The sequence below is a fragment of the Magnolia sinica genome, chromosome 13 (genome assembly GCF_029962835.1).
Source record: "Magnolia sinica isolate HGM2019 chromosome 13, MsV1, whole genome shotgun sequence".
NCBI classification, from domain to species: domain Eukaryota; kingdom Viridiplantae; phylum Streptophyta; class Magnoliopsida; order Magnoliales; family Magnoliaceae; genus Magnolia; species Magnolia sinica.
This window is the reverse complement of record NC_080585.1, coordinates 34106985-34134579: the sequence shown is the minus strand read 5'-3', so window position 1 is coordinate 34134579 and position 27595 is coordinate 34106985. Positions and strand designations below refer to the sequence as shown.

The following is a 27595-nucleotide window of genomic DNA, read 5'->3' as shown; positions in this document are numbered from 1 at the left end:
TTTGGTTATGAGTTTACGGTCGATTTGGAAGGTGTGGAACATCAGACATTGTGTGGAATCTAACAGAGCTGAGCTGAGCAAGTTTCACTCAAATTTGAATGGCCAAAGGTCATATAGATAGTTGGGCATAGAGGCTCACTGACTTTCATAGCTGAAGCACAATGCAATTGAGGAGATTAGGCTTGGCATTACCCTAAAAGGCTATTTCTCATCACCATTTTTTTTGTGTGGATCTGTCTTGTTTTCTCTCTTTTAATAAAATCTTCGTTACCTCAATGGAAAAGGAAAAAAAAAAAAGATTTCCGGCAATAAAGAACTCATTACAAAACCCAAAATTTGTCCTCTGTAATTCAAGATACATTACAGAAGTATAAACTTGCAACTCAGGGTTTCAAACAACTATAAAACTCCATCCCCATGTCCATAACAAGAAAGCATACCAGTAGTTTTTTTTCCCTAATAAATAAGTCTGTTAAATAGTTTAAAGACAAAACCAAACATGCTTTAATCTATATTCTTTTATTTATTTACTTTTCATTTTTTGTTAGATGCTGAAAGGCATGCTTAATTGTAGTCATATAAAATATTTAATTTAAGCCAAGAATCCGAAAATTAAAGACAACCTAATTAACTAATAAAACCTGTACCAAACCAGCCCAAGATTCCTAAAACTTCTCCATCGTCAACTAATACTTATAGAAAATAGTTAGGCGAAGAGGGAGGGAGGTAGAGCTAATAGGTGGCTTGAATTCAAAGCCCATACTTATGTGAGGTTGATCATATGTCCACTAAGACATATATCTTGAAATTTGCTTTGAAGCCCCACATATCTTAAGCGAGTCTGATAAGTCCAGCAACTGCTCCTATAAGTAGCGCTAGTTCATGCTTCTCCTTGAGATAAATTGCTAGGATAACACCCTGATGCTAGCTGAGCAATTTATCTGAAGGAGATCTGGAATAAATGTTTTAAAACCTAAATGTTTGACCATAAGAAATAGGTGTCCATGCAAGATGATAGTCTTTGTAAGGTATAGTGGACATGGTCATATTTGAATTGTTACAAACCATGATGATCCCCTCCTGAGCACATTGAAATTTTGTAGGCCCCAAAACAGTAACTGATAGAACATGCTAGAAAAAGATAAAATTGCTAAAAAGCAAAGAGGAGTCCATACAAAGAATGATATGTAGGTGGTAGGCCACAGAATAACACTCACAAAATGACAGATGCAAGATTCCATGATATTTCTTTTTTTTTCTTGGATTGGTTGAGGACACAAATTAATTCCTTAAATTAAATGCAATACCAAGTACACCCTCCTGGAACAACTTATGGCATATTATCATCATCACAATTCACAGCTTTGTCCCAGCTCTTTGGGTAGCATGGAACAATTTACAACATTAACCTTTAAAAAAGAAACAAGAGCAGACTGTCACTGAAAGTTCAAGGTTTAAATAGAATGCAGTGATTGCCAAATCAGAAACAAAGTTTAATAGGTCATTTGCTTTTCAATGTGATTGTAAAATGATATCAAATGCCGTGAGAATATTCCAGTTGACTAAACCTAAGGCCTTTTATCTCTGCACCCAAAAAGACACTATATCCAAAGAAAAAATGAGTTGCAAAGTTAAGAATAAGACACATCAAGGAAACAATAGCTACAAAGATTACTGATTGAAAAACAGTAACTACAAGATGACGAACCTCTGCTTCTGCTTTAGCCCGTTCTTGGCGTGCCTTTTCCTCAAGAAGAGCAGTCTCCTTTCTTTTAGCCTCTTCCGCATCAGATCTTATTCTCCGTTCTTCTATTAGGGATATCTGTTGATGATCCCTTTGGACAGCGGATAAGTGACTCTCGAGTGCTTCTGCACTACAATGGCACCAAAAGAAAAGAAAAAATCACAAAAAGATTTACAAATAAAAGGATATTTTAAACTACCAAAGCTTTGAACGCAATGATGATTGGAAATGTAAAACACCCAAACTAAAACCAAAAAAATACATAATAATAGAACTAAATGCTAGAAAAGGAACTGCAATCACTAGTCAACGACAGACCACGACCTACGAACACAGCAAAAGCAAAAAAAGAAAACACACGAGAACTCTCATCTCAGGACTAAACAAAATATTTAATCAAGAGACAAGAGGCAAACTGAAAAACAAAACACCAAAACAGCCACCCGCATAGACAGTACAAACTGACTAAACACTAGACTGACACCTCAAAATCCCTCCTGCATGTACACTTCCTCAGCTACACTATCTAATAATTTAAACAAATAAGCTGCCATATAAGGATGGCCAGATGCATCCACGGACTTCATGAATATTGTCCCAGCTGGGCAATTCACTAAAAAGTTAAGAGTCCAACTGGCTTTATCAGTCTATCCATCGGCCATGAGTGTACAATCATAGGTTTTTCACGATTCTGTATATTCAGCTATGAAACTTCGTGCATAGTCAACCTCAGTTTTGAGGCATGTCTTCCTCATTTCGTGATATGAAGGAGGCTTAAGCCCAGGTCCAAATTGACCTATTGCCTCAACCATAACCTTGAAACTTTTCAACCTAACAGTATTGAAAGCAATACTGGCTAGGTATAACTACTTGGGGATATATTGAATTATGGTTTTTCCATCTTTTTGCTTGTATCGGTTTTCTGATGTGGTTTGAGTGTGGTTTGAGCGGGGTTTTTTGCCTTGACCCCTTTGGTCGATCACATCCTTGGAGTATGGTCTACACCACCTATCCATGAGCTCATACCTATGAGCTCTTTTCGAAGCTCAAGACCGGCTTGTTGACCGGGGGGGGGGGGGGGCGGGGATGTGTGTGTGTGTGTGTGTGTGTGTGTGTGTGAGAGAGAGAGAGAGAGAGAGAGAATCTTGATATTAACCAACTAGAACAATTTGGGGGTCAGGGTTCTAAAAACATCAAGAATAGGATATCTAAAACTTAATGAACAAAGAAACAAAAAGCAAAATCCCCGCACAAAGGTCTAGAAGATCTATTTATAGAAAACCCTATCTTAAATAAATCTAAACCCTACATTGAATCTGGTATTAAGAGAATGACAAACCCCACTATTGAGTTGTAAGGGTAATTTTTGCTGCATTTGTTTAAATTAGTATGTGTACACGTGTGTGATGGTATTTCTATTATTTTCTTATGATAAGACTTTCTAATAAAATAAGGGGGAGAAGTGAGAGAATATTCACGTTCTCCCATTTCCCCTTTCCATATACTTTTTTCTTCTTATCTTTCCATTCATTCCTTCAAAGATTCTGATCTTTCATCTTGGTATCAGAGAATCAAGATCTTCATAGGAGTTTAACAGAGGAGGATCAAAGGCAATTCGAAGCGCTCTATGTAGGTGTTCACGTCATCTAACCGTACGGCTAATGTCGATAGCATACGGTCAGGGTGGTAAGATCGTAACAAAACCACCACCGCCTGGATCGTTTTGATTTATCATGATTTTTTGTAAGCCAGATTGTGTGTTTCAAGGCAGTCCACACAAACAAACTAACTAACTAACTAACTTTTAAAAAAAAAAAAAAAAAAAAACATGGATTTCATAACCAATCAGATGGTTGCAATCGTACAAGGTGATTTTCATATTCAAGTTTAGTACCGTTTGGATAGATTTTTTTATTAGAATTGATTAGAAGTGGTCCCATGTTAATCGGATCAACATGGAGAGAGAAATCACAATTTCTCTACCCTAAGGAGTGACGTCACCTAGGATTTTTTGGGCTTTTTTTGTTCGAGGTGAATGGAACTGATTAGATTCATGTCTACTCTACCTTCACATTAATTTGACAGTTTTTTGAAGTATCTAGCTGTGTGAACACCCCTTAGTTGTCTTCCGGAGTAATTTGTGGGGACTGATGGTTGTGTTGTGTACATAAGACTGAGAACTGAGAAGAGCCTAGAAGCATCATTTGAGATAAAGAAACCTTTTTTGTCAATTGGAATTGGCATTGTTCATCTGCAGGGATGTCGAACAGTAGTAATAGCGAGGTTAACTCACATTCCACTGGAGGTTCATCCATAGATAATTTGGGAATACAAATGATGACGGTGAAGTTGTGTGGCCTCAATTATTTGCAATGGTCACAGGCCATGAAGATGTTTATTGGAGGACGAGGTAAACTTGGATATCTGATAGGAAAAACAAAGGAACCAGCAATCACTGATCCCTCTCATGATAATTGGGAAGTAGAGAATTTGTCAATTATGGCCTTTTTTGGTCAATTTTATGGAGCCAAATGTGAGTGATGGGTTTATGTTTCTGAAGACTGCCAAAGATATTTGTGATACTAGAGCCCAAACTTATTTTCATCTGTAGAACTTTGCTCAGATTTATAAACAATGATAGGACATTGCTCATCTTCGACAGGTGGACAAAACTTTGGCAGCCTACTTTACAACTCTAAATCATATTGGGTAGAGTTGGATTTCTATGATCCATATAAACCAATGTGCACTGACCATGCTATGATGTATAAGGAGGTAGAGAGGAATGGCATTATTGATTTTCTGGCTGGTCTGAATCCAGAATTCGAGTTGATCAGAGCACAGTTACTTGGACGAGATGAGTTGCCTTCTTTGAGTCAAGCATATGCACACGTCGAGAGTACGGAGAGTAGGTTGGCCTCAACACAACAGTATAATAATGTGACTATGGAGAAATCAGCCCTTGCATCGAGTGTTGGTTTCCGTAGGGCAAATAAGGGAGGTGATAAGAAGCCTACAGGAGAAGAATGATTTGGAAGTGCACACACTGTGGAAAGACCAGGCATGAATAGAAAGCATTGCTGGGAAATTGTAGGTTGACAACCCAGATACAATTGTCAGAGGGGTACATTTGCAGCTAACGCGTCTACTCTAGAAGGGTCCACATCCACTGGCTTTATCTAATAATAACCAAAAGTATTATAAGAAAGATATCATGAAAGCGACCTCACATTTTGCGTTGATACTGCTTATCTAGCCTTCTATCCGTCTCCCGCTTTTCTTCAATGTACTTCTCAACACGACCACGCACTGCCACGGATCTCTCATTTTCATTCTTCATATCTGCCTCCAATGCATATAATCTGTTCCTAATTTCCTCCTGCTAATCAAAAGAAAAGAGTTATGAGATGTAATAAAAACAAAACAAGGAAAACAACATAAAGCATAAGCATTTAAGAGGGAAAGTGGAGTAAGAAGAGAGCAAAAGTGCCAACTTGTGGTACCCTTATTCCCTCCGCTTTCTTCTTCTTCTTCTTCTTCTTCTTTTTGGCTACGTTTTAGGTAGCAACAACTTTATCATGACATGAAGTTGATCCCATTTGTAGGAGTACTGCGTTAGATTTCAAATGAGCTCAAGATTATGCAATTTCGATGTTAAATGTGTTATGGCTGCTTTACAAGGGATATATGGTTGGAATGGGATTTGCAAGTATTCTAGTCGTTGTAAATATTTGATTGAAATATAAGTCTGGAATTAGGATTAATGAGTTCTTACAATTAGATTAAAGACTAGAGACTTTCTTCAGCAAAGTATGCGTGCATGTAAAAGACTCAAGACTTTTATAAATGGTTGAATCAAGATATGAAGTCTTGTTATGACTTAGTGAATAAAGCTCTAAAATTTCAGAGAGACTGCTTTTCTTGTGGATCCCAACCCTCTATAGGGAGGTATCATGGAAAAGGACAAACTCATCCTTCCCCCATGTTTAACAACAGAGACAAAATTCATTGTACTCTAGTGGATATGGCTCGACTATTTCAGACATGAGCTACCACTAGTAGCTATGGCTCCACTATTTCAGAGAAACAGCTTTTGTTGTGGATCCCAACCCTCTAAAGGGAGGCACTCTAGAAAGGACAAACTCAGCCTTCCCCTATGTTTAAACAAAAACAAACTTCTTTGTACTTTGATCTAGTTCATTCTGATGTTTCGGGGCCGACCCAAATTACATCTTCTTTTCTTTTTCTTACAAATATTTCATTTCATTTCTTGATAATTACTCTAAATTTACATGGGTCTATCTAATGAAAAGTAGAGAAGAGGTTCCGTTATCAAAATATTCCGTACGATAGCCATCACTCAATTTGGCACTACCAAAAAAAATCGATTCAAAAAATGACAAGGAATATCTACGTCATAACTACAGAATCACAACCACTTGTCCATATACACCACATCAAAATAGTGTCGTTGAGCTAAAAGATATCACCTTTTAGAGGTTACTAGATCCATCATGATAGGAATGTTGGTTGCTAAAATCTATTGAGATGAAGAAGCACTCATTGCAGCCAATATGATTAATAGGATGCCACATCCTATTCTCGAATGGTGCGAGTAAAGCATATCAAACGATGAGAAAAGTGAAAAATAGCAAAAGCATGATGACAAACCCAACTGTTGCACCGCATTTACAAGAATCCCAACAATGCCCTATTGCCACCAATGGTGAGTGGTGACTGCCACAGGGCTATATGCATTACTAGCACTAAGAGCACTCATGAAACAGGGGAAACCTTGAAAAGAGATCGTGGGAATTTTTTTCCTTACTACAAGTGTGAGTATAAAGGACATCTCACATGAATGTGTCCTACCAAGAACCCCATCTACCATGATGAACCTACCGAAGAAGACCAGTCAGAAAATGAAAAATACGGCAACTGAGGTTGCTAAGGAAGCCAAAGACAGGATAAGAAGGTAATGGAGACGAAGAAGTCTATGAAGGTATAACATAACAATATCAGCCAGCATATCGATACAAGCCCTATTGGTCGGTAAGGGCCTGTAGTGGCCTTTTTTTGGAAAAATGTCTTGAAAATTAGTGGCAAAGAGAATCCCAAATGTGTATTCTTTTTTTTCTTTTTCTTTTTTACTTGGGGGGGTGACTTGCTAAACGTCGACCAATTTGGTGCTAATCAAACACAAAAAGGATGAGTTGGTGGATTAGGGCCCTTTATATATAAATACAACTAAAGGAAGATGGAAATTTGAAAAAAATGAAAAAAGGGGTGATGTTTTGACCCTTCTGATATTTCCATTCCGCTTCTTCTTCTTTTTTGAAAAGTTGCGAGATTTTAATCACCAAAATGCCAAATGGCTACAACTAGAACCCAAGCACAAAGGACCAATTACAACCTAATCAAGGAAGACAGAGACATTGGTCAAGGCATGAGGCCCATCCCACCAAAATCTAGCTATGCCTTTCTGAACACCTCCAACTCTAAACCACAAATATTCTGAAAACATCAACTATTTCTTTCCCCCTTATACAAGGTGTTCCGTAACGGTAACGGCCACCACCGTTACCGTTATGATACGGGCCGTAACGGCCGTTACAGCCCCCTGTATCGGTCGTTATGGCCATTTTTTATTTTTTGAAAAATACACTTCCTGGACCGTTACGGGGTCGTTACGGCACATTTTTCTGTAACGGCCGTTACGGCCGTTTCGACCCCGTAACGCGTAACGGTTATGACCGTTACCATTATGTAACGGCCGTTACGTAACCGATTTGGAATACCATGCCCTTATATAGCCGACAAGACTGCTAACAAGACAAATCTCCAAACCGCCTTTCCTTCTTTCCCAACCACTCCTCCATGCCAAGCCAAAAGAAGCACCTCAATAGATCCCTGCATGACCCAAGGTACTTGAAGAAGAATCAAAAACCTCACCCATAGCCCCAAAGCAAAGGAACAATAAATAAACTAATGGTCCACTGAGTCCACAGTCTGCATACACAAAAACAAATATTGGGAATGAGAGCTACCCTTTTTTGCAAATTATCTATTGTTAGAACCCTTTTTCTTTCCACCGACCAAGCAAACGCCAAAATCTTGGGAGAGGCCCCATAGAACCATAAGTGAACGGTGTGATCATGTTATTATCCCAATTGGCTACTTGAAAGCAGTTTGAAGAAAGATTGCACGGTAAATTGACCCGATTTATCCTCTCTCCAAACCATCGAATCCCTCTCTCCCATAGACAGACAGACAAAATTGCAAACACTCAAGAAGCCTAGCAACATCATCTACTTCCACATCCAACAAAAAACTACAACATAGAGTCCACACCACATGACCTCCCAAAATGGAAAAGCAACGTGCAATGAAAATCTTCTTACTCAGAGCAAGCTTGGCTAACATCAGGAAATCACTCTGCAACACAATCTCCCTAAGCCATATGTCCTCCCAAAACCGAATCCTTGAACCATCTCCAATAGCAAAGGCAACCTGCTCCATGAATCTAGATTACAACATCCCAATCGCATTCCACATCCCCTAGTATCTAAACAACCATCCACCTTCTTAAACCCCATATTTTTTAGCAACCACCTCTCCAAAAATTCTATTATTCCACTCCAAACCTCCACAACCACTTCCCTAGGAGAGCGAGGTACATAGTCTCCAAATCTCTAATTCCAATTCCTCCTTCAATGTACGGCCTACAAACCTTGTCCCGTTTCAAGAAGATGGAACTTGTGATTTTCCATAGTACCTTGCCAAAAAAATTTTCTTCTCGGCCTCTATTTAAAACAGCTTTCGGGCACTTGAAGACAGACATAAACTAGAAGGAGAGATTGGCCAAGGCCACTTTGATAAGAGTAGATTTCCCAACCAAATAAAGATGCCTGGTCTTCCATTTTGACAACTTCCTCACCAACCTTTCAATTACTTTATCCCAAAGGCGCCTGACCAGTTTCCCAATACAAAGGGGAAGACCAAGATATGTTGAAAAAAATGAGCCCACCCCACATCCAAACACCTCAACCACCCTCTCCACCTCGTCTCTAGCCGTTTGAATCCCAAAATATTGTTTTTTTCCGAATGTTAGCCTTCATACCCAAAACAACTTTGAAACATCTCACGATTTTCCTCATCATATCCATCACTTCCTCTTTAGCGTTGCACAATAACGAAGTATCATCAGCAAACTAAAGATGAGAGCACTGGATTCCCCCACTCCCAACTTTAAACCCTTCGAGGAAACCAACCTCTAGCCTCTGTCCAACATTCTGCTTAGCATTTCTACCATTACAACAAACTAATAGGGAGAGATCAGGTCACCCTCCCAAAGACCCCTTGATGCCTTCAAAAAACTTTTGTGGAGCCATTGACAAGGACCGAAAACCTAGTTGAATTGACACACTCCTTAACCCACATCCTCCACTTTGAACCACATCCCATGCACCCCAATACAGTCGAGGAAACCCCAATCAACATTATCGTAGGCTTTCTCGATATCCAAGTTGCACACTATGCATTTCTTCCCTTCCCTATGTCTTGAGTCAATAAACACATGGGCCAAGCTCAATGTCCAAGATCTATCTACCTGCTACAAATGTACCTTAGACCTTTGCAATGACACTCGCAAGAACCACCAGCAGCCTTGAAGCCAAAAAACCTTCCAATATCTTATATGGGCCTACCCACCATACTAATAGGCCTGCAAACACCCAGATTCTCCACACCTTCCACTTTCGGAATAAGGGCAATGAATGATGCACCAATAGCTGCCAATAATCTGCCCCTTTTGAAAAACTCCGATAAAAAAAAATCATTAGACTGCTCTTAAATCTTACCAGAACACCTGAAAAAATGCCAAAGGAAATCAATTGGTGTCTCCCTGGTTCGGCGGCTAAACTTCTAAAAGCATGGCATGGGGTCAACATAGGAAAGAAAAGGACTCGGCTATGGAGTGTGGCTATTATTGCAGTTTGGTGGTCTGTTTGGGAAGAAAGAAATGGGAGATGTTTTAGGGACACTACGAATTCCGTAGAGGTTGTTGCTTCTAAGGCAAAGCGTTTAATGATAGAATGGGTTGTTCATGTAGATTTGTTAAAGGGCTATGACCTTCTTTTTCTTGGAGTCTAGTAGAGTCTACTTTCTCAGCGGATCCTCCCTCCATTTTTGTATTTTGTTTCTTGTTTCTTAATACAAAAATCGTTATCTTTCAAAACAAAACCAAAAAAAATGCCAAAGGGAATCAGTCTAGACCTAGGAATCTGTCCTACCTAAGGACTGGACCGCCGCTTTCACCTCCAAGGTTTCACTAGAGACAAGGCTTCCACATACTAGATTTGGTTGAAATGAAGACTATACAAACACAACCTCACCCATCCTTCGTCCATTAACAAATTCTTGTAGAACTGAACAACATACTCACATACCTAGCTTTTTTCTTCTACCCTTCTTCCATCAACTACCACACTTTGAATTTTATTATGCCTAGCTCGGGCGCTAGCGATACAATGAAAGAATTTTGTATTTTTGTCCCGTTCTTTCAGTCAAATGGCTCTTGACCTCTACCTCTACATAATCTCCTCGTCGCCAGTTTGTGTACTCAAAGAAAGCTTGACCCTCAATGCGTTGTCGGCTGCTAAGAGCTCACCACCTTCCTCCTTCAAATCAAGATCTTGAATATTCATTAGCATATTGTCCACCTCAACCTCTCACTTCCCACTATCAAATAATGATCTTTTCTTTTAGAAATTTTTTATTTCAACTCAAAATGAACCCCACAAATCCCTCCACCTCGAAAGTCTTCCAATAAGCATTCACAAGCAAAGAAAAACCTTCCACTTCAAGCCATGAAAGTTCAAAACAAAACGGTTGTGGCCCCCAATTCTCTTTGTCAACCTCCAAGCATATTGGGCAATGAACATGATCGGATACCAACTTCGGAAGGCTCTTGCATTGCACTGAGGGGAACCTCTCCACCCACTCTGAGGAGACCATAAATCTATGGAGCCCAATATTATAGCTCTATCCTGCCCATTTGACCACATGAATTTTGCACCACCTAGAGGCAAATCCACCAACTTATGCCTATCCACCCAATTAGAAAAGCTCCTCATACTACAGGTAATTCGCCCTCCATTAGATTTTTCAAAAGTGTATCTGACAACATTGAAATCTCCACCCAGACACCACAACAACTTCCATTTTTTCTCGAACCCCACTCATTCAACCCACATCATAGGTTGTTGCATCAGTTGGTTCGGCCCATAAACTAGAGTAAATACCCACTTGAAACCCAATGGCACATCCCTTAAAACCATCGAGATTAAAAAATCTCCCCTCCACCAGTCCTCTTTAGCCCACACATTCAAATATCAAATAATCACAATGCCCCCCATAAAACCAATAGCACCGAGGGCTACCCAATCCCTCTTTTTCCTTCCCTAAACTGAATCAAGCATCTTCTCATCATATGACTCAAGCTTAGTCTCCTTCAAAGCCACTAAACTACGCCTTGGAATGATAACAAACATCTTTGATCTGCATTCTTTTCTACTTACACCCCATCCCCCTAATATTCCAACTTAGTGACTTCATTGGATCACCTTTCTTACCTCTCTTCCTTTCCCCTCACCTCTGGAAGCTGCATCATTGTGGTAGTTCGTAGAGGATTCAAGGCTCATCAATACTCTCCTACATTTTGAGACTTCTAGATCTTCCCTTGCCAACCATTTCTAGACTTTTGCATCCCTCACTTCTCCACAAATTGGAAGAGTGCATGTAGTCCTCATTGCAATCGTCAGAAGTTACCATGACCATTCTCCCAACATGTCCCCCATAGCATCTTTTATCCACCTCATCCCTCTTGCCATAGAAACATGTTCCCCCTCCCTATCCCAACAAACAAGCACATGCACGATCCAAATGGTTCTACAATTTACCTCATCGTTGCTACCTCCTACAGCAACAAAATGGGGGAATGTCCAAAGCCTCTGATAACTAACAACTATCCTCCTGAACCCTCCTCGAACCTTCTTGACCGCTCACCTCCTTGTTGGATAGTGGAACAATAGCCCACACTGACCAATCATTGCCTCCCATCGTAATATAAGTCAATAAATTTCCCAAGCAATAACAAGGATTAGTTGGAGATGACAAGTTGTTGACCAAACTCCCCCCTAGGCCAGCCATTGTAGCGTCGAGACTTGCCAGAGAAGGCAGCCCGGCACATTCCATACTGAGCTCCCATGAACTCGCATCCTCTAATTCCAACCTTCCAGAGGCACAACAAACCCCTTCCTCAACAGATAAAAACCACCCTTTCTCACACAAGTCAAACTTATTAATAAGATTCACACTTACAATAAGGCCATCAAAAGACTCACAAGTTGTCATGCTTGCACATGCTAGACACACATTGTTGTCACCTCCAAGGGGCACATGTAGTGATCCTAATGCTTCCTCTCCCCCATGCAGCTCCAAACCACACTGACATTCCCACGTGGCTCTAGTCACAAACACTACCATCTCATTCCTTCCCACGAACTCGCCAAATGTCTCTCGAACCTCCCCACTTGTCCCACCTATTCCGAACTGATGCAAGAAAAGCCATACCTATCTCAAAGCTACCACCATATAGGACGTATCATACCACGATTCATTCAAGCACCCTCCATGACACCTCTCAGACTATTGGTATTAATGGCCTCTCTCTCCTCACCATTGCCTATAACTGTCAAGCCACGTGTAACCCATGCCTCCCATATCTCTCCACTGACCATCTATTGCCCAATCGAGACACCACACTATTGACATGATTTATATATATATATATATATATATATATATATATATATATATATATATATATATATATATATATATATATATAATCCCATAATTTACGTAAGGTCAGCACGGATGCCCCGGTGCTTGCTTTGCTTTGCAATGAATGAAAGCTAAGGTGCGGATGCGCAAACATTTGGTGGCTGCTAGAGCAACACACTACGTCCGAGGACTACTAGGCCACTAGTGTGAACGCACTACACCCAAGGGCTTCTAGGCCATTGGTGCGGACGCGCTATTGTTATTGTGAAGTAAACTTCTGATACGTGTTCATTTTTATCTTAGAGCATGACAGCTGTCACGTCGTGTCCGTTAGACCAATCCGAAGGTGACATGTGTCCATTAAACCCTCAAATCTCGCCTATAAATACAGTGAGGGGGTTCTCATTCAATACTTTGCATCTTTGATTTTTGTAGTTCTCCTTCTGAGATCCACGAAAGCCTTACTCTGATCCTATTATTTTCCTTCCCAATCTCCTTGTTGACGTGTCCACGCTGAGGTGGGAGCTTGCTACACAATCACTTAAGTATTTTGAGGATCTGCTTAATGTGTCCGCACCAATCACCAAGGTTGGCTTGGCGCACCAATCACCTCGAACGCACAATATGCTTTGAGGGCTGCGCTAAGGTTGCAACACATCATTCCCCATCAATCCTCTATCAATTTGTGTAGTTGTTTGCCTTGTTCGATGAAGAGATCCTAAGGATTCCCATTTCATGGGTGACGTTCCTCATGTAGTCCACGCCCTGTGTTTGCTCATGTTCACCATGACTCTATCATTGGAGTGCCAATACCTTTCTTACCCTATTATACACTTCCTATTCCAGCACAGTATCTATGATGCTCAGGCAACTGTTTGATAGCACCATAAGCCAAACATCCAGTTCATGACATGATAGCCTACTGTTACTCACTTTTATTTCCTCTTCAAAGACACAGCTCTACGCTCCCTGCCTCACAGTTCAATGTGCAAAATGTGTATTCTTGCCACAGCTCAAAGCATGCTTATCTCGTGCTAATGATATCATAGATACTCTGTACTGGGGGAGAGATAGAAAACAGTGATCTTGTCATGTGGCTCATTGGGTCAAGGCTAACCAGTCACAACTATCTCGAGGTTCATAAATTTGCAAGCAAGGCCATAAACTGGCAAGCATTGCATTCTCCAAACCTTTTTAGCCCTCTTCCTGATCCCCCCCGCCTTGACGCGACCTGAAAATTTCTATAAGGAATTTTGGCATCACCCAGGCCACTCCAAAATTTTGCAAGAAGCTGTCCCGTACCCCTTTAGAAAAGAAACAATTGATGAAGAGATGATCAACCGACTCTTCGTACCACAACAGTTACCTTCTCTTCCTACCAATAAAATGAGCAATGCCTGTTTGCTATACCACCAGCCAAACCCCCAAATAGGTGCACACCACTGACCAGTGACCACACACATGCTTGACCTTCATCCTACCTCCACCATAAACATCTGAATACAAATGCAAACCTGTGGTTGTTATTAGTATATTGTACTTCTTCTTCTTCTACTTTTCAAGTGAATGCATAATCTGTTCGTAAACATATAACAATAAAAAATTCAGCTATAAGGTTAAGTTTAACAATTGTTCCACATTAGGCATATTATTCGATGTCATCGAGAAAATACAATCAACTCCATGAAATGCTAACCATCAACCAAGAAATTAATGGGAAGAGAAACAATAACAAAAATCAAATTTAATAACACATTACACACCTTAACTCGTAGCTGGTGTTCACGTTCTAATTCAATCAAAATGCCTTCTTCTAGCCCTGTTTTATCCATTAAACGATTTCCAGTTGTTTCAAGGTCTAACTCATCCTCAGAACCATCAGTATCACTGAAAGCAAGGGATCAGTAAGACTTAGCATGGAAGAGTTGCAATATATCAAATCGATTGAGCAATTTACAATCAGATGCTCATCACACTAGTAAGACTCACTGGGAAGAAAGCTATTTACGACTATTACAAGGCAGCTATTGTATTAAAAAAAACCTACAGTAAGACCTTGAAAAAATTTATCCAGGAAATTATATGGACATATGATTGCTACATACAAATCCAGAGCAAACAAGCCAGCTCTAAAGGTTTCCCAGGAAATAACTATGGGTGCGTGAAATACAATATATGCACTGACCAAAAAAATCTTCAAATAAATACATTTGAACAAAAATGAAAACAAAAATATTACCAATGGCACTTACTATTTACTACACATAAAATTCCATATGACAACTGACAAGTCTAGAGGTTCTTGTTAGAGATACATTCGTAGGGTATCATCCTTTCAGAAAAAACACTGCCTCAATATGGATATATGATTGCTACACACAAATCGTTTCCCAGGAAATAACTATGGGTGCATGAAATACAATTTTTGCACTGACCAAAAGAATCTTCAAATAAAAACATTTGAACAAAAATGGAAACAAAAATATGACCAAATGGCTCCTACTATTTACCTCACATAAAATTCCATATGACAGGTCTAAAGGTTCTTATTAGAGATAAATTCATAGGGTATCGTCCTTTCAGAATAAACACTGCCTCAATAAAGAAACTGAAACTCAATCTCTTTGGTTAGAGAGTAGCCAGCATTCGTATATAGCCAACGGATAGCTCAATAATGGATGCTATGTGAAAATGATGCCCCTCAGTAACATCAATTTATAGAATCAAGTGTGTAGTTGTGTAGTTGTGCATCAATTTCTATGCACTGGCATCAGTTTAAGAACAGTGGCACCCATGATCCAGCACCAAGCAGATATCAACTCCAACTTAATAGGAAGCAGCTTAAGTAGAGAAAGTACCAGGAGAGTAGCCAAAGTAACAGAAAAGAACTCAAAACAACAACAACAACAAAAAATCCAATGCATATGCAGAAGTTAACACTAGATTACAAAAATTAAAAAGAAAAAAATTAGCACTAGATAAAAGGGACTGTTGAAGTGACCTCCAAACAGCCACCTAGGGCATCATAGCACAAGGAATAAAAAGAAGAATTGCTCATCTTAAGAAACACTTGAATTGCTAGAAGCAAAACTCTTGATTTTATTGAAAGTAACATGTCCAGAACCACATGTATGGCCTGAATATATAAGCTGTGTACAGGCCTCTTCTCTACTTTACTCCAGAACCACACATATGGCCTGTAGATATAAGCTGTGTATGGGCCACTTCTAACCAAGTTTGTTAAACAAAGGGAAATTAAATCAAAGGAAACCAGCAACTGACAGCAGTAAAATAGGATATCATAATTGTGCTAACCAATGTGTCTATATGCCTGAAAAGTGTACATGTTTGAACAGTGTTGCAGAGTGCACGCTGGGGGGTGCACAATCTGAGCAGAACATCCGTTTGTTTACTGCATTGATTGCATCAGCTCAAATCTTTGGGGCGTCCTTCAACAAAGTTTAAAGTCATCCAAGTTTTCCTAGATGAATCTACAAAAACTCGTGGGTGCGAAAGAAGGGAGGCTTTTTCAACCAATAGAATTCATGATGTGGAACAGTGGGTTGATATTTTGGGGTTTGGTCCATCCACAGTGGAGCCCATAATATCAACAGTTAGGAGCACTAAATCATTGGGCCCAGTTGAACAAACTGAAACCCAGCAGTAGTGTACTAGCTTTTGGCATGAGCATTGTATAATACCACATTGCTTTTTAGTTCCTGTTAGAGAAAAAAAAAAAAAACACGTTATTACTACCTTTAACTCATTGATTGTAATCAAGCTATGTAATATAACATTAGATAGCATTTAATAGTAATCAACCTACATAATAGCCTATTACATAGAGCCCGTGGGAGTTTTGTGCTCTCATTGCCAGTCCAAAGCCCGGATGAAGAAGAAGAGTTGCGTCATTTCAGCCAGCATCAAACTTTTGCCGTATCTTTATGAATCCGGACAATATGACACTATAAAGGCCCTTTGAATGATAGAGTGGAATGGCAGAAAAGGATTCATGTAGCTGACCTAAATTAGTTGGGATAAGGTTTAGATGATGATGATCACTACCATTCAGGTGTGTTGGGATTAATTTGATTAGACGGTAATACAAGTTATTTATATGGTGTGCTCTATATCCAGCTCTTACATCAACTAATTAGTAATTGTCCAAAAGCCGACCCTCTTTTACTTCGCAAAGAATCTAGAGCACTAAGAGGGGCAAAAGCAAAGCCTGGAAGTTTTCAAAGAAATAATGTCATTTGGCCCAAAAAAAATACATTTGGACTATCCATACCATACCAATTCTGCACTTAACAAATTGCGCACCAGACATGCTGTTGTTTATGAGCTGGAGAAACAAGCAACAAACTGTACAAACATGTGATAATACAAACAACTACATGAACCCAGGGATCACTTGATCAAACAGAAGGAAAAATAATAGATACAACAGAAGATCTCAAATAGGTATAAACAAGAAATGCTCATCCAACGCATAAAGCACGTGGATTCCCCTTTTTAAAATAAATAAAAATGTACCAGATGTTTATTTGCATCAAATACTAGTAAGCTCCATAGATTCTGTGTTTCTTATACATGTGTACATACAAAGAAAAGTATGACGGAATTATCTACCTCAAATCAAGTTCACCACATGCAAATCGTCTGCCAGTCATTGAACTTTGATTATGGCTATCTTCATCACTGCTCTCAGTATCCTCCATCTCATCATCCGAGACACGCATTACAAAAGCCTTGTGACTCCTATGACCATCCACAGGATTCAAAATTGCACTAAGCCAGAAGCCACAAAGAGAATTTACAATAGAAACCATTTGCAAGAAGCAAATATCTTATTCAAAATGATGATGGAAGTGTTAGAAACTGAAAATATAGATCATGCTTTCATAACATGTTACCAACACTCAGAATTCTAAGTCATAAGGGTATTTTGAAGCAAGCACATCAAGGAAGTTCCATCTTTAGAATGCTTTCTTTCAAGGTTAAAAAACTCTATGTCAAGCACAAACAATAATGAGACAGAAGTAAAATTTCTTACGGAAACTCCATCCTTGTTGACAGTGGGCGACCGCCCGAAGAATCACTGAGCTTTTGTTCTAATACATTTAGCTCTGAGATGATATCATCCCAACCCCAGTCTGGCTGAGGATCTGTTGTTAGCCCATGAAAACTCTTGGGACAACGGAGTGCCAAGTTAATAATACCCCTGCAACAAGGAAAAGTACCCAAGCAACTGAAAATGAGGATGATGAAAATATGATAACTTTCAAACATACTCAAGGATATTTCAGAACAGAGATGAAGGAATGGAATGAAGAAAAATAATAGCTTACATCTTCAAGTAATCCACCACTGCAACAAGGGATGTGTTTTTAGGTTAGCTTCAGACTTGTCTCCTTTCCTGAAGATTCATTGTTTATCGAAAGGCATAATGGTGCAAAGAAACATATCCTGAACAAATCCCAGAGAGATTCAGCACATTAAACAATTGCCATATAAAATTGCACATAATATAACATACACTCGATGAGAATGTAAAAAAAAAATAACAATAGAGACGTACAAATAAACCCACATATCTAGTAGATAGAAAGGGAGTGGTAAATGTAGAATTTTTTGTTTTCGAACGGATGAAAATCAATGTAATATTACAGATGAGAAACAACATGATATTTGCAAGAAGCAAAGGGAAGATTACCAAGCCCTTGCATGAGCACCAGTTTTAGTGGGGGGGGGGGAGTCATACCACCAGATGTAACAGCTGTCACAGCAAGAACGCTCACTGCACGTTGCACTTTGCAATGGAAACACCTGTTAAATAACGGGTGTTATTTTAAAACTGTTGGCCATTGTTTTCTCGATAGTGACCATTATTTGCACTAACCATTTTTTCAAATATAGAGCTGCTATGAGTTACCAATTTACCATGTTTTTCTTTCTTTCTTTTTTGTGTGTGTAGAAAGGATGCTGTTATTTCCCATGGCCTAAACATTCTGTTTTCCATTTTTCACGTTTCTTTCATTTCATAACAGCCACTTCCATTTAAGAACAGTAATGCCAGTAGGCTGTCATGGTGTCATAAAGCTATTTTTAACCCTTGATTCATGCCTATACAGCATGTTCATAAGAAGAGAGAAGATAGGCTAAAGTTTAATTTTAGCCCAAAAACCTAATCAAGAGGGGAATCAAAAGTGCCACAGTTTCTAACCTACTTTTATAAAAAGAATCCCCACATAAGAAGAGGGAGGCCATCTACAGTGGATCTTGTCCACTCAAACAAGGACATCTACAGCTTTCAACTTCATCATCTCAATCATCTCCATCAAATCATGGGTACAAACTTCTTCTTTTTCTGACATGAATCCATGATTTTCAAACTCAAAGGAAGCAAAGGTTACAATCATCTAATCTCAGTTTAGTTAAATCTAGATTGGTCATCTATTTTGTTTGGAGTAACTTTTTCATAGATCTAATGTTAAGCGATCCAGAATTTTGGGTTTGCAGTGCCATCAAATCACTGGCCTTTACTCCATTAACTGTAGACTGTCACTACAAGTCTTTATTAACCATCTATTAGATGGTTATTAATCGACTCTAGGATCGGGACCATCATGTGGTTAATATCGAAACTTTGAACTAGTTTTGCCATGATCGTTACATGGACCATTTGATCAGTGGTTAAGATTTTCAGAGTGTCCATGATGCCCTACTGTTGTGGCTTGGGACATGTGATGGATGATGGATGTTGTATATTTTACTTCTTCCAGTGATGGTTATATAATAATGAGAAGATTGAGAACCAGGCCATTTCACTATCACCTGTTTTTTTTTTTTTAATGACAACAGGGTGTCACCGCCCCTTTTTAAGGCGAGACTAATCCCTGTGGATGCACGCAATCACCTGCAAACCACGTGCATTAAGCAATCCCAAGGAGGGGAATCAAACTCACATATGTGGGGAGCAAACCCCTGGCACTAGCCATTTGCCCAAACCCCATGTGGGTCTAGCACCTGTTTGTTGACACTCTAAACACGTGCTAAAGGGTTACCGGCTACACGTTTTGGGGTCCCAAATTTCAAATCTAGCATTGCAGTTAAGTCTGCAAAACAGTTCATTCTCTTGCTGCTGCTTTTTCTCCAATATGCCAAAAAGTGTTCATGGTGAGCCATAACGGCCATTACATAACAATAACAGTGGCAACCATTACGCATTGTTACAGAGTTGTAACAACCGTTACAGAAAAAACGACCCGTAATGGCTGATGCAGTTTTTTTAAAATGACGTAATGTTACGGCCCATATTGCAACAGTAATGGTGGCAACCGTTACGGGGCTTATGGCCACTGTTACCATTACAAAATACCTTGTTTTGGAGGGCCCCAATTTCATCCAATTCTTTTTCTTTTTATGCAAAACATGGTTAAAAGACTCGGACCAAGGACCAAGTCGTTCAGTCATGAATCAAGTTGAGACTCACCCTAGTCAGGACTGAATAGGCCTGCCTCGCCCTAGCCAGGGGTGACTTGTCCAGATGGGCCACTGCCGACTCCAAGTCAACTCGGCCGAGTCACATCACCCTGGTCAGATTCTTAAAACCATGATGCAAAATGACTGTCATGGTGGTAAGAACAATCCTTGGGCATTTTGGCAGAAAATCATTTTGGGCCTGCTGCACACCTGTGATTTCATCACACGTGTGCATAGTCCAATCTGAAAATCAGTTGCGGCATCCGACGTCCATGCCGCATCAAAAATCACATCGATCGGATGTGCACCTGGGCCACAATAGTGGAATCGATCTAACATTGGTTGTTAACCAATTTCTTTTCAATAGAGAGGAAGAGAGATCCCATCGCTCCCAAATCATCTGGAATGGCGCCCATTCCAGCTTCGAATTGTGAATTTAGAACGTCCAAGCTAGTGGTTTTTAGTTGATCAGCGCCTCACTCAATCCTAACCGTACGAATAGGTATGTGATCGTTTTTTTTTCTCATTTTTGTATTACTGTCATGCGTTATATGAGATGGTGATCTTGGAAAATATTTGAACACAGCAGCCTGATTTGCTACCATCGAAGCGTTGGGATTTCCCCATGCAGGAGATGATGGCTCGTGGACCACCAAATGAACGGTGTGGGCCCCACTTGTAAGAGCTAAAAATGCTACAAACGAAAATGAGAGGAGAAACTCGAATTTGACGGACAAACCTCAGATTTTGTTGGCTTGAAGCAATTCTGCAATCGCTGTCGACTTCAACGTTCTTCCCCGCGCTTCTAGGGTTTGAGAGAGATGCGGGGAGGTTGGAGGGGGGCAATTTCCTATGGAAAGCGCTCCAGTGGTACCGGTACTGTTGAGGCCAAAAATTTAAGCATATCCAAAGCTCAAGTGGACCACACCACGGGAAAAAGAGTGAATTAAACGCCTACTGTTGAAAATTTATGAAACTGATATTTCTATTTCCCATGGATACGTCGTACTTGTCGTTTGGCACCATGGATTTGGGGATTTGAAGGGATTTAAAATTCTCCGCTTGTCTGGCACCATAAAATAACTGGGCGTTTCAAACCAGGGGTTTCAAATCCAAGGTGAGACTGGATTCAGCTAAAATCATTCCCATAGTTGCACGTGTACCATGTGTATCATTAGACTATTAATCTATTGGACACATGGCCCACTAATAATATCCTAAAATATTTAGATTATCAATTGCATCACTGTAATTATTTTGATATTATGGTCAGCACTGTCCAAACGTTATTCATGTAAATCAACGATTAAAAATCATTGGTTAGTCACTCGGACATAATCTTATGCTTGTGGCCTATCCAAAACTTGAAATTTTATCATTCTTTGGCAAAGTATATATTTCAGCGGGCTTATAACAATCATTGTATCAAAAATTACATAAGTTCACTAATTAGAGATATTAAAGTTGATTTAGCAATTAAATTCAAACCCCCGCAAATATACTATGAATAACTACTTTTAAATTAAAACTGATTCTCGATCCAGGGTGCCAAGCATAACAACAGGATTTCAAATCCAGGGGGTTCCGAATCTAAGGGGTTTCAAATCCACACTCCCAAACAGGCCCTTACGTTTCCCATGGATATATACGTGTGTGATGTTAGAATAGGTTGGATGACAAATAAAAGTCATTGCCGGCCCTAGGAAGGTATCAACGGTGGATGTCATTATCCCCATTGTTTCCAGTTGTGTGGTCTACTTTAGCTTTTGATACACTTCAATCTTGGGATCATGCCCCGAAATTATCTTGGAAAACGGATGGATGGCGTGGATAAAAAACATATATCCACAGTGGGCCCCACAAAGTGTGCTCATTACACAAATGAGGTTTGGCTAGAGCTAGACATGAACCGAGTTCACTCGGTTAACTCACTTGACTCGATTTATAAAAGTTAAATTCGACTTGGCTAGAAATTGGGTTGGAGCTTAATCAAGCTGATTTTTTTAGCTTGAAAAAATTTTGAGGCGACTTTTAGCTCAACTCAAACTCAAAACTTGACTCGCTTAATATAAATATTTTGTAAATATTTATATTTAAATAAATTATATTATTTATACACCCTGATCCATATATATATTCGTAAAATCTACACCCTGATCCATATCTCAAGTGTTAGACTGAGTGAAGATACCTCGTTTCAACACTAAGGTCTTGGTATCGATTCCCTGATGGGGGTGGCTAACACTGGAGTGTGCCACTGTCGGTGGCGTGTACTAACAAACTAACCCAAAAATTAAAAATTAAAAAATTCGTACAATCTAAACTCAAACTTCGCTCGAAAGGAACGCCATCCATCCATTTTTCTATATCATTTTAGAGATTGATCCTAAAAATTGATCCCGCTCGTCTCAATCACCTATCCAAGAGTGTGATTTGGGAGAAAAATAGGTAACAACATCCCTGCCATCACACAATTCATATCATTTACCAAAATATCAACTAAATTAAAGAATTATTAACTAAATCGATATGTTGCCTCTCTATACATCCATTATTCAACAATAAATAAAATATAACTTAAATCAAGAAGTATTATGGGGAAGGAAAATAACGAGATTGTTCTCTAATAATTGGATTTATTCAAATAAAAATCAATCAATCGTTCATTCTCTCGTTGCTTTCGATGTTCATAGTCCTTCATGATAATTCGAACTCGTTCCACTTCCTCTAGTGGTATGTCATTAACATCATTGGGTAACTAACACTAATGACGCACATACTTCTTATCTTGGATGGTCATTTCTAAATAAAGTGAGCTTATTTAAGCTCCGTAAGCTATAATATTGCAGGCTTCTTACTCATATATATTGCATGTATTATTTTGCAAGCATTTTGCAAAACATATAGCAAAATTCATTCAGGCCATTTGCCCGACTTTTCACCGCAATATCACACTGTTATACAATTAAACCACTGAGGCCCAGTCTATTTCAACTTACGCCTACTAACACCTACCTTCCCTAATAGGCTGACCTCTACTAGAGTGAAGGTCTATATATCAGGCATAAAAGCCTCACGTAGTATTAACCAACGCCATCTCCATAGGTGATCACCCGTCCTCACTCAATGGATAACCATTACAAATAGGTTAGACTCCTTCCCTGGCTAACCTACAGACCGTGATGGAAGCCCTACTGGTACTAAATAAGGTTTTGGATTTGCACCATAGGACCTCTCTTCCCATCTATTTAAGGGATATTTCGTCTCCCGAGTTGTCTGGTGTTCAAATTTAAGAATTGTTACTTCCATCCCTCACTCATTTCTCAGTTCCATACACAATAATGCAATTAATTTCATATGGATATAATAATTGCAACAAATATAAGTAATAAAATGCAAACCAAGAATACCTCACTAGAATTTATTTTACTTTACTTACCTGAATACTGTAACTAACATGAGTCAATTGGGTATTCTTTATATTATATTGATGTCGTCTAAGCAATGCCTCTGCAAACAAGTTGTTAGTCGAGTGAGCATGTCTTTTGGCAATGTCAGAATTTCTAGGGATTTTGACTCTTATACAAGGAACACAGAGTTATAATTCAATTTCATTACTTAGCCTTCAACTCATTTCTATATTGGGCTCCTAATTGCAATTTGGCTTTAAATGGTCTAACTAGATTAACTTGTTAATCATATAGACTAGAACCTAATTTAGAAATCTAAAGACTAAATCTTACTTATTTTCATTAAATGAAGTATTATATCAGAGTACATGGTAATTGGCCACTTTTAAAGTTCTAACAGATTGTATTTTTAAAAATTCAGGCCAAAATCCATGTTTTTTCTTATTGACCTTATTTATTAGAAAATAGCATGAAACGATCAACCAAATTTCCAATTAAGCAATTTAATCATAACTAACGTACATATGTGTTTACAACAAGGCCAAAAAGTAACTTCCTTCCAATTTATTCTGATTAATATTTGTTACACCATTTAATTCCACCATTCTCATACATATATGTGCATTAGTCATACATTTCACAACTAGGCAGTCAAATTTAGGATTCGAGCCTTTAAAACGTGGCCCATGCAAGTGCATAAACTTTCATTAATAGCGAGGCGATATTTCAATGTTTATATAAGAAGCAAAAATTAACAATCACATTACATAACAGTGGCCCGCCCAAATCACATTTTTCTCTCTACAAAGCAAATTCAAACCATCCAAATGTGGGGCCCACCTATCTATCCATCATGGATAGCATGTGGGACCCACCTAGTTGTCTCACGTGGACAACCTAGGGTGTGGGGCCCACCACTTTGTCCCACATGGGCGGCACATGGGGCTCACATGGCAGTCCATAGGGGCAGTACGTGGGGCCCACACAACTTGTCTAGTGGTCAACTATGTGCGGTTCACCTTGATGTACAATCATTCGCTTCTGTTTGCATAATGTGGTCCACTTCTTGCTTTTTCATTCTAGCATTGTTGTATTACCAATGTACAAAAGAAGAAGAAAATAACCAAGGAAAAAAGGGAAAACAGAGGACAAGAGTTATTAATATGTGGTCAGTGAAATCAACGGTTAGAAATCAAATGTCCCGCCTACTCTCTCTCTCTCACAGCCTGGGCATGTGGAGCACGCTAAATGGGGCGTATGCACCATTTATACAATTAGATAATAATTGAGGATGTATCCATACACAGCATCAATTGTGACCACTCAAGGGTTCTAGTGGTAATCTCACCCGTTCACATGAAAGTCCCCTGTCGTGCATTCTAGAAGGTTCATATCATATATCAAGATTGGGTCATAACCTATAACAAGCAATAAATACTCTAACCAACAAATATACATGATCATATACCAAATTCATGATAAGTTAACAAAATAAACAAAGATTAATGATCGGATCGAAGGATCAAATACTCATCTTCCATGATATAGAAGATATGTCAATCGGATTTTGTTTTCAACATCTCATCCAAAGATATGATGGCAAATATTGAGTATAAATGGTTCGGATTGAAGATCCAAGGTGTGGATCAAAGATCCAACTGTCTAAATGTCTCAAAATTAACACAAATGGTTTGGTTTGAAGATCTAACAGTCAAATCATCACAATGTGGACATTGGATCCTAGGCGGGGGAATCGACTAGTTTTCCCTGGGTTGCCTCTCGAGAGAGCTTTTGAGGTTAAGAGAGTATTATGTTTGACTAGAGTTGTCACTAATTATTTACTTCGAATCTATAGTTGATTAAACCCTGTAAAAATGCTTATGACTAATGATCCGAAAATCATTCGCCCTAAGATGATTCTTGAGCTTAAGTTCCAGAGATTCTGAGTAAGGGACCATAGTTACATAGATGAGAGGTGTTAGGCATTCACTCTTCCCATACAGATCTACGGTCTTTACTTCATAAGATCTGATTAATTTTATTTTTTTGGGAATATGATTAATTCTCACACACAAAAGATTGAAATGTAATGCAATGATAATGATGGCCAATCAGTTTAATTTTTGAAAAGTATGGTCTGATTGTATCAGTAAGCTGTAGAGCATATGTTCAAGTTGATCGAATGACGCATGCAATTTATGTGGAAATGTGATTTATGTGATGCTCGATGTTGTGTTGATGCTTAGGACAAAATGATGGCTAATTCGTTGGGTTTTTGGTGGGCAGGCTCTGATTGCATCGGCAAGCCATAGAGCATGTGCCTCCCAATTAAATACGAGAAAACAATGAAATGCAATGCAATGACAGTTGCTCAGAAGTATATGCAACTGATTGAAGTTTAAACGGTTGAATGAGTGGTAGTGTTGCAAATGCTAGATCAGGTGGCTTGGATTAGGACTTAGGAGGCTCGAAAGATTCAGACTCTGGCTAGGCTAGACTAAACCAGGGACGTTCTCTCTCTCTCTCTCTCTCTCTCTCTCTCGTCCTCCCCCCCCAAGGACTTCTGGATAAAAAGGGAGGGTTGAAATGAGAGCGAATGCTTGAAATGAGAAGGGGAGATGACTATTTATAGCCTTCAAACCCAGTTTTCTTAAAATTCCTACAAAGTCCAATGGTAAAGTATGGCTGGGTGGTTTGGATTTGAGATTGCCACATGACATCATCTCAGTGGTTGAATGAGTTAGTAAAATGATAATATTAGATAAGGAAATGGGCATCAGAGTAAAAATACAATTGTCGCACGCTCAGGGTTCGCAAATGGGATTTTCCCATGCTTAAAGGGTGTCTGGCTAAAGGAGGATGCTTGCCACGTGGGTGGCGGAGACTAGGGTGCCACCACCTCCTCATGGGACCTCTTGTTTTAGCAGGAGTCCTCCCTCAAGTGTGTGGAGCCTCTGCCTTCTGGTTTAACAAACCATTGTCCCACCTTCGATTCTGCTTAGGCTAATTTTTGGGCTTTAGCTTAGGCCTGATTCAAGGTTGGGCTTGACAGGATGAGTTGATTGGGTTGAGTTTAGGGTTTATGTTGATCATCCATTGGTTCAAACTCAGTTAACTTATCAGCTTAGGGCGGGGTGTCTACACACAAATATAAGATAGATGGTCCTGATCGAAAATCCAATGATAACATCATTACATATGGGTTTAATTGTTCATCTGATGATCGGTCCCACTACATTCCTCCAAAAAACTTTTACACCCCTAAATTTGTGAGGTATTACAATCACGCACATTTATGCGATGTACATATGGAAACGTCCAAACTTAGGCGGGTTTGACTTGTTTAAAGTTCTTGTGTGGTTAGGTATTGCTTGCAGCTTAAATAACTCAAATAGTTGCCTTAAAGAGATCCCTCTATGACAAATAAACCTTGTAGAAACAGCTTATAAGTCCATAGGTAAACAAGAGTAGCTTAGGAGGTTCCATAAAATTTCATGTTCTGAAGAACATTTTAAACATATAGAGTAAAAACTTTAGGTTAGCTAGTCAAAGATAAGAATGAGAGAGAAAGAGAGAGCATTGATCATCTTTTGTTATATATAAAAAGTTAGGTTTATGTTAACTCATATTAATTCATGCATTGTTCTCTTCTTTACTCTTAACCACTTCTCCCAAATCATGCCGAAAGAGAGGTCATGCGTGAAACCCATTCTCAGCATGCTTACTTTCTATTGGGCCTATAATTTTTCCATGGAGCTTGAGGCATGTTTTTGTGAAGGATTTTGAAACGTTGAATTTTGTGAAACTAGGATTGATGCACTGTGTTTATAAATTGGGGTGGCTGAGATGGTGGGCCTATCAATTGATAAATATTTAGGTTATGATATTTGGGTCTTGGGTAACTTCTTAACTCAAATTGAAACTCAGCAGAGTACATTTTAGACTCGATTTTGAACTGAGTCACTGTGCAACCTGAAAGTCGAAGTGACTCAGCATCAACTCGGCATGACTCGTTGAGTTGACTCGATGACTTAATAGACTCAATGTGCCCTGTGATGGCTACAACTAAGTCACTCGCCAGAAAATCATGTACCATGGATAGCGCTGTTCA

General features: G+C 39.2%; 1 protein-coding gene across 4 annotated transcripts in view; it reads right to left on the bottom strand.

Annotated features, from left to right (window-relative positions):
• LOC131223531 (mRNA export factor GLE1) overlaps positions 1 to 20951 on the bottom strand; it is a 67314-nt gene extending 46363 nt beyond the window's left edge. The window contains exons 1-8 of one of the 4 annotated variants that reach the window (XM_058218976.1): positions 20814 to 20936; positions 18354 to 18418; positions 17941 to 18058; positions 17646 to 17813; positions 17222 to 17380; positions 14353 to 14476; positions 4975 to 5123; positions 1709 to 1874 (exon numbers count right to left, since the gene is read on the bottom strand). In XM_058218976.1, the coding sequence (XP_058074959.1) occupies positions 1709 to 1874; positions 4975 to 5123; positions 14353 to 14476; positions 17222 to 17380; positions 17646 to 17813; positions 17941 to 17942 (768 nt within the window). In that variant the 5' untranslated portion in view covers positions 17943 to 18058; positions 18354 to 18418; positions 20814 to 20936. Of the gene's footprint in view, positions 1 to 1708; positions 1875 to 4974; positions 5124 to 14352; positions 14477 to 17221; positions 17381 to 17645; positions 17814 to 17940; positions 18059 to 18353; positions 18419 to 20813 lie in introns of all 4 variants that reach the window. The other 3 variants (XM_058218973.1, XM_058218975.1, XM_058218974.1) reach the window with 3 other exon arrangements.
• Between the last annotated feature and the right edge of the window lie 6644 nt (positions 20952 to 27595).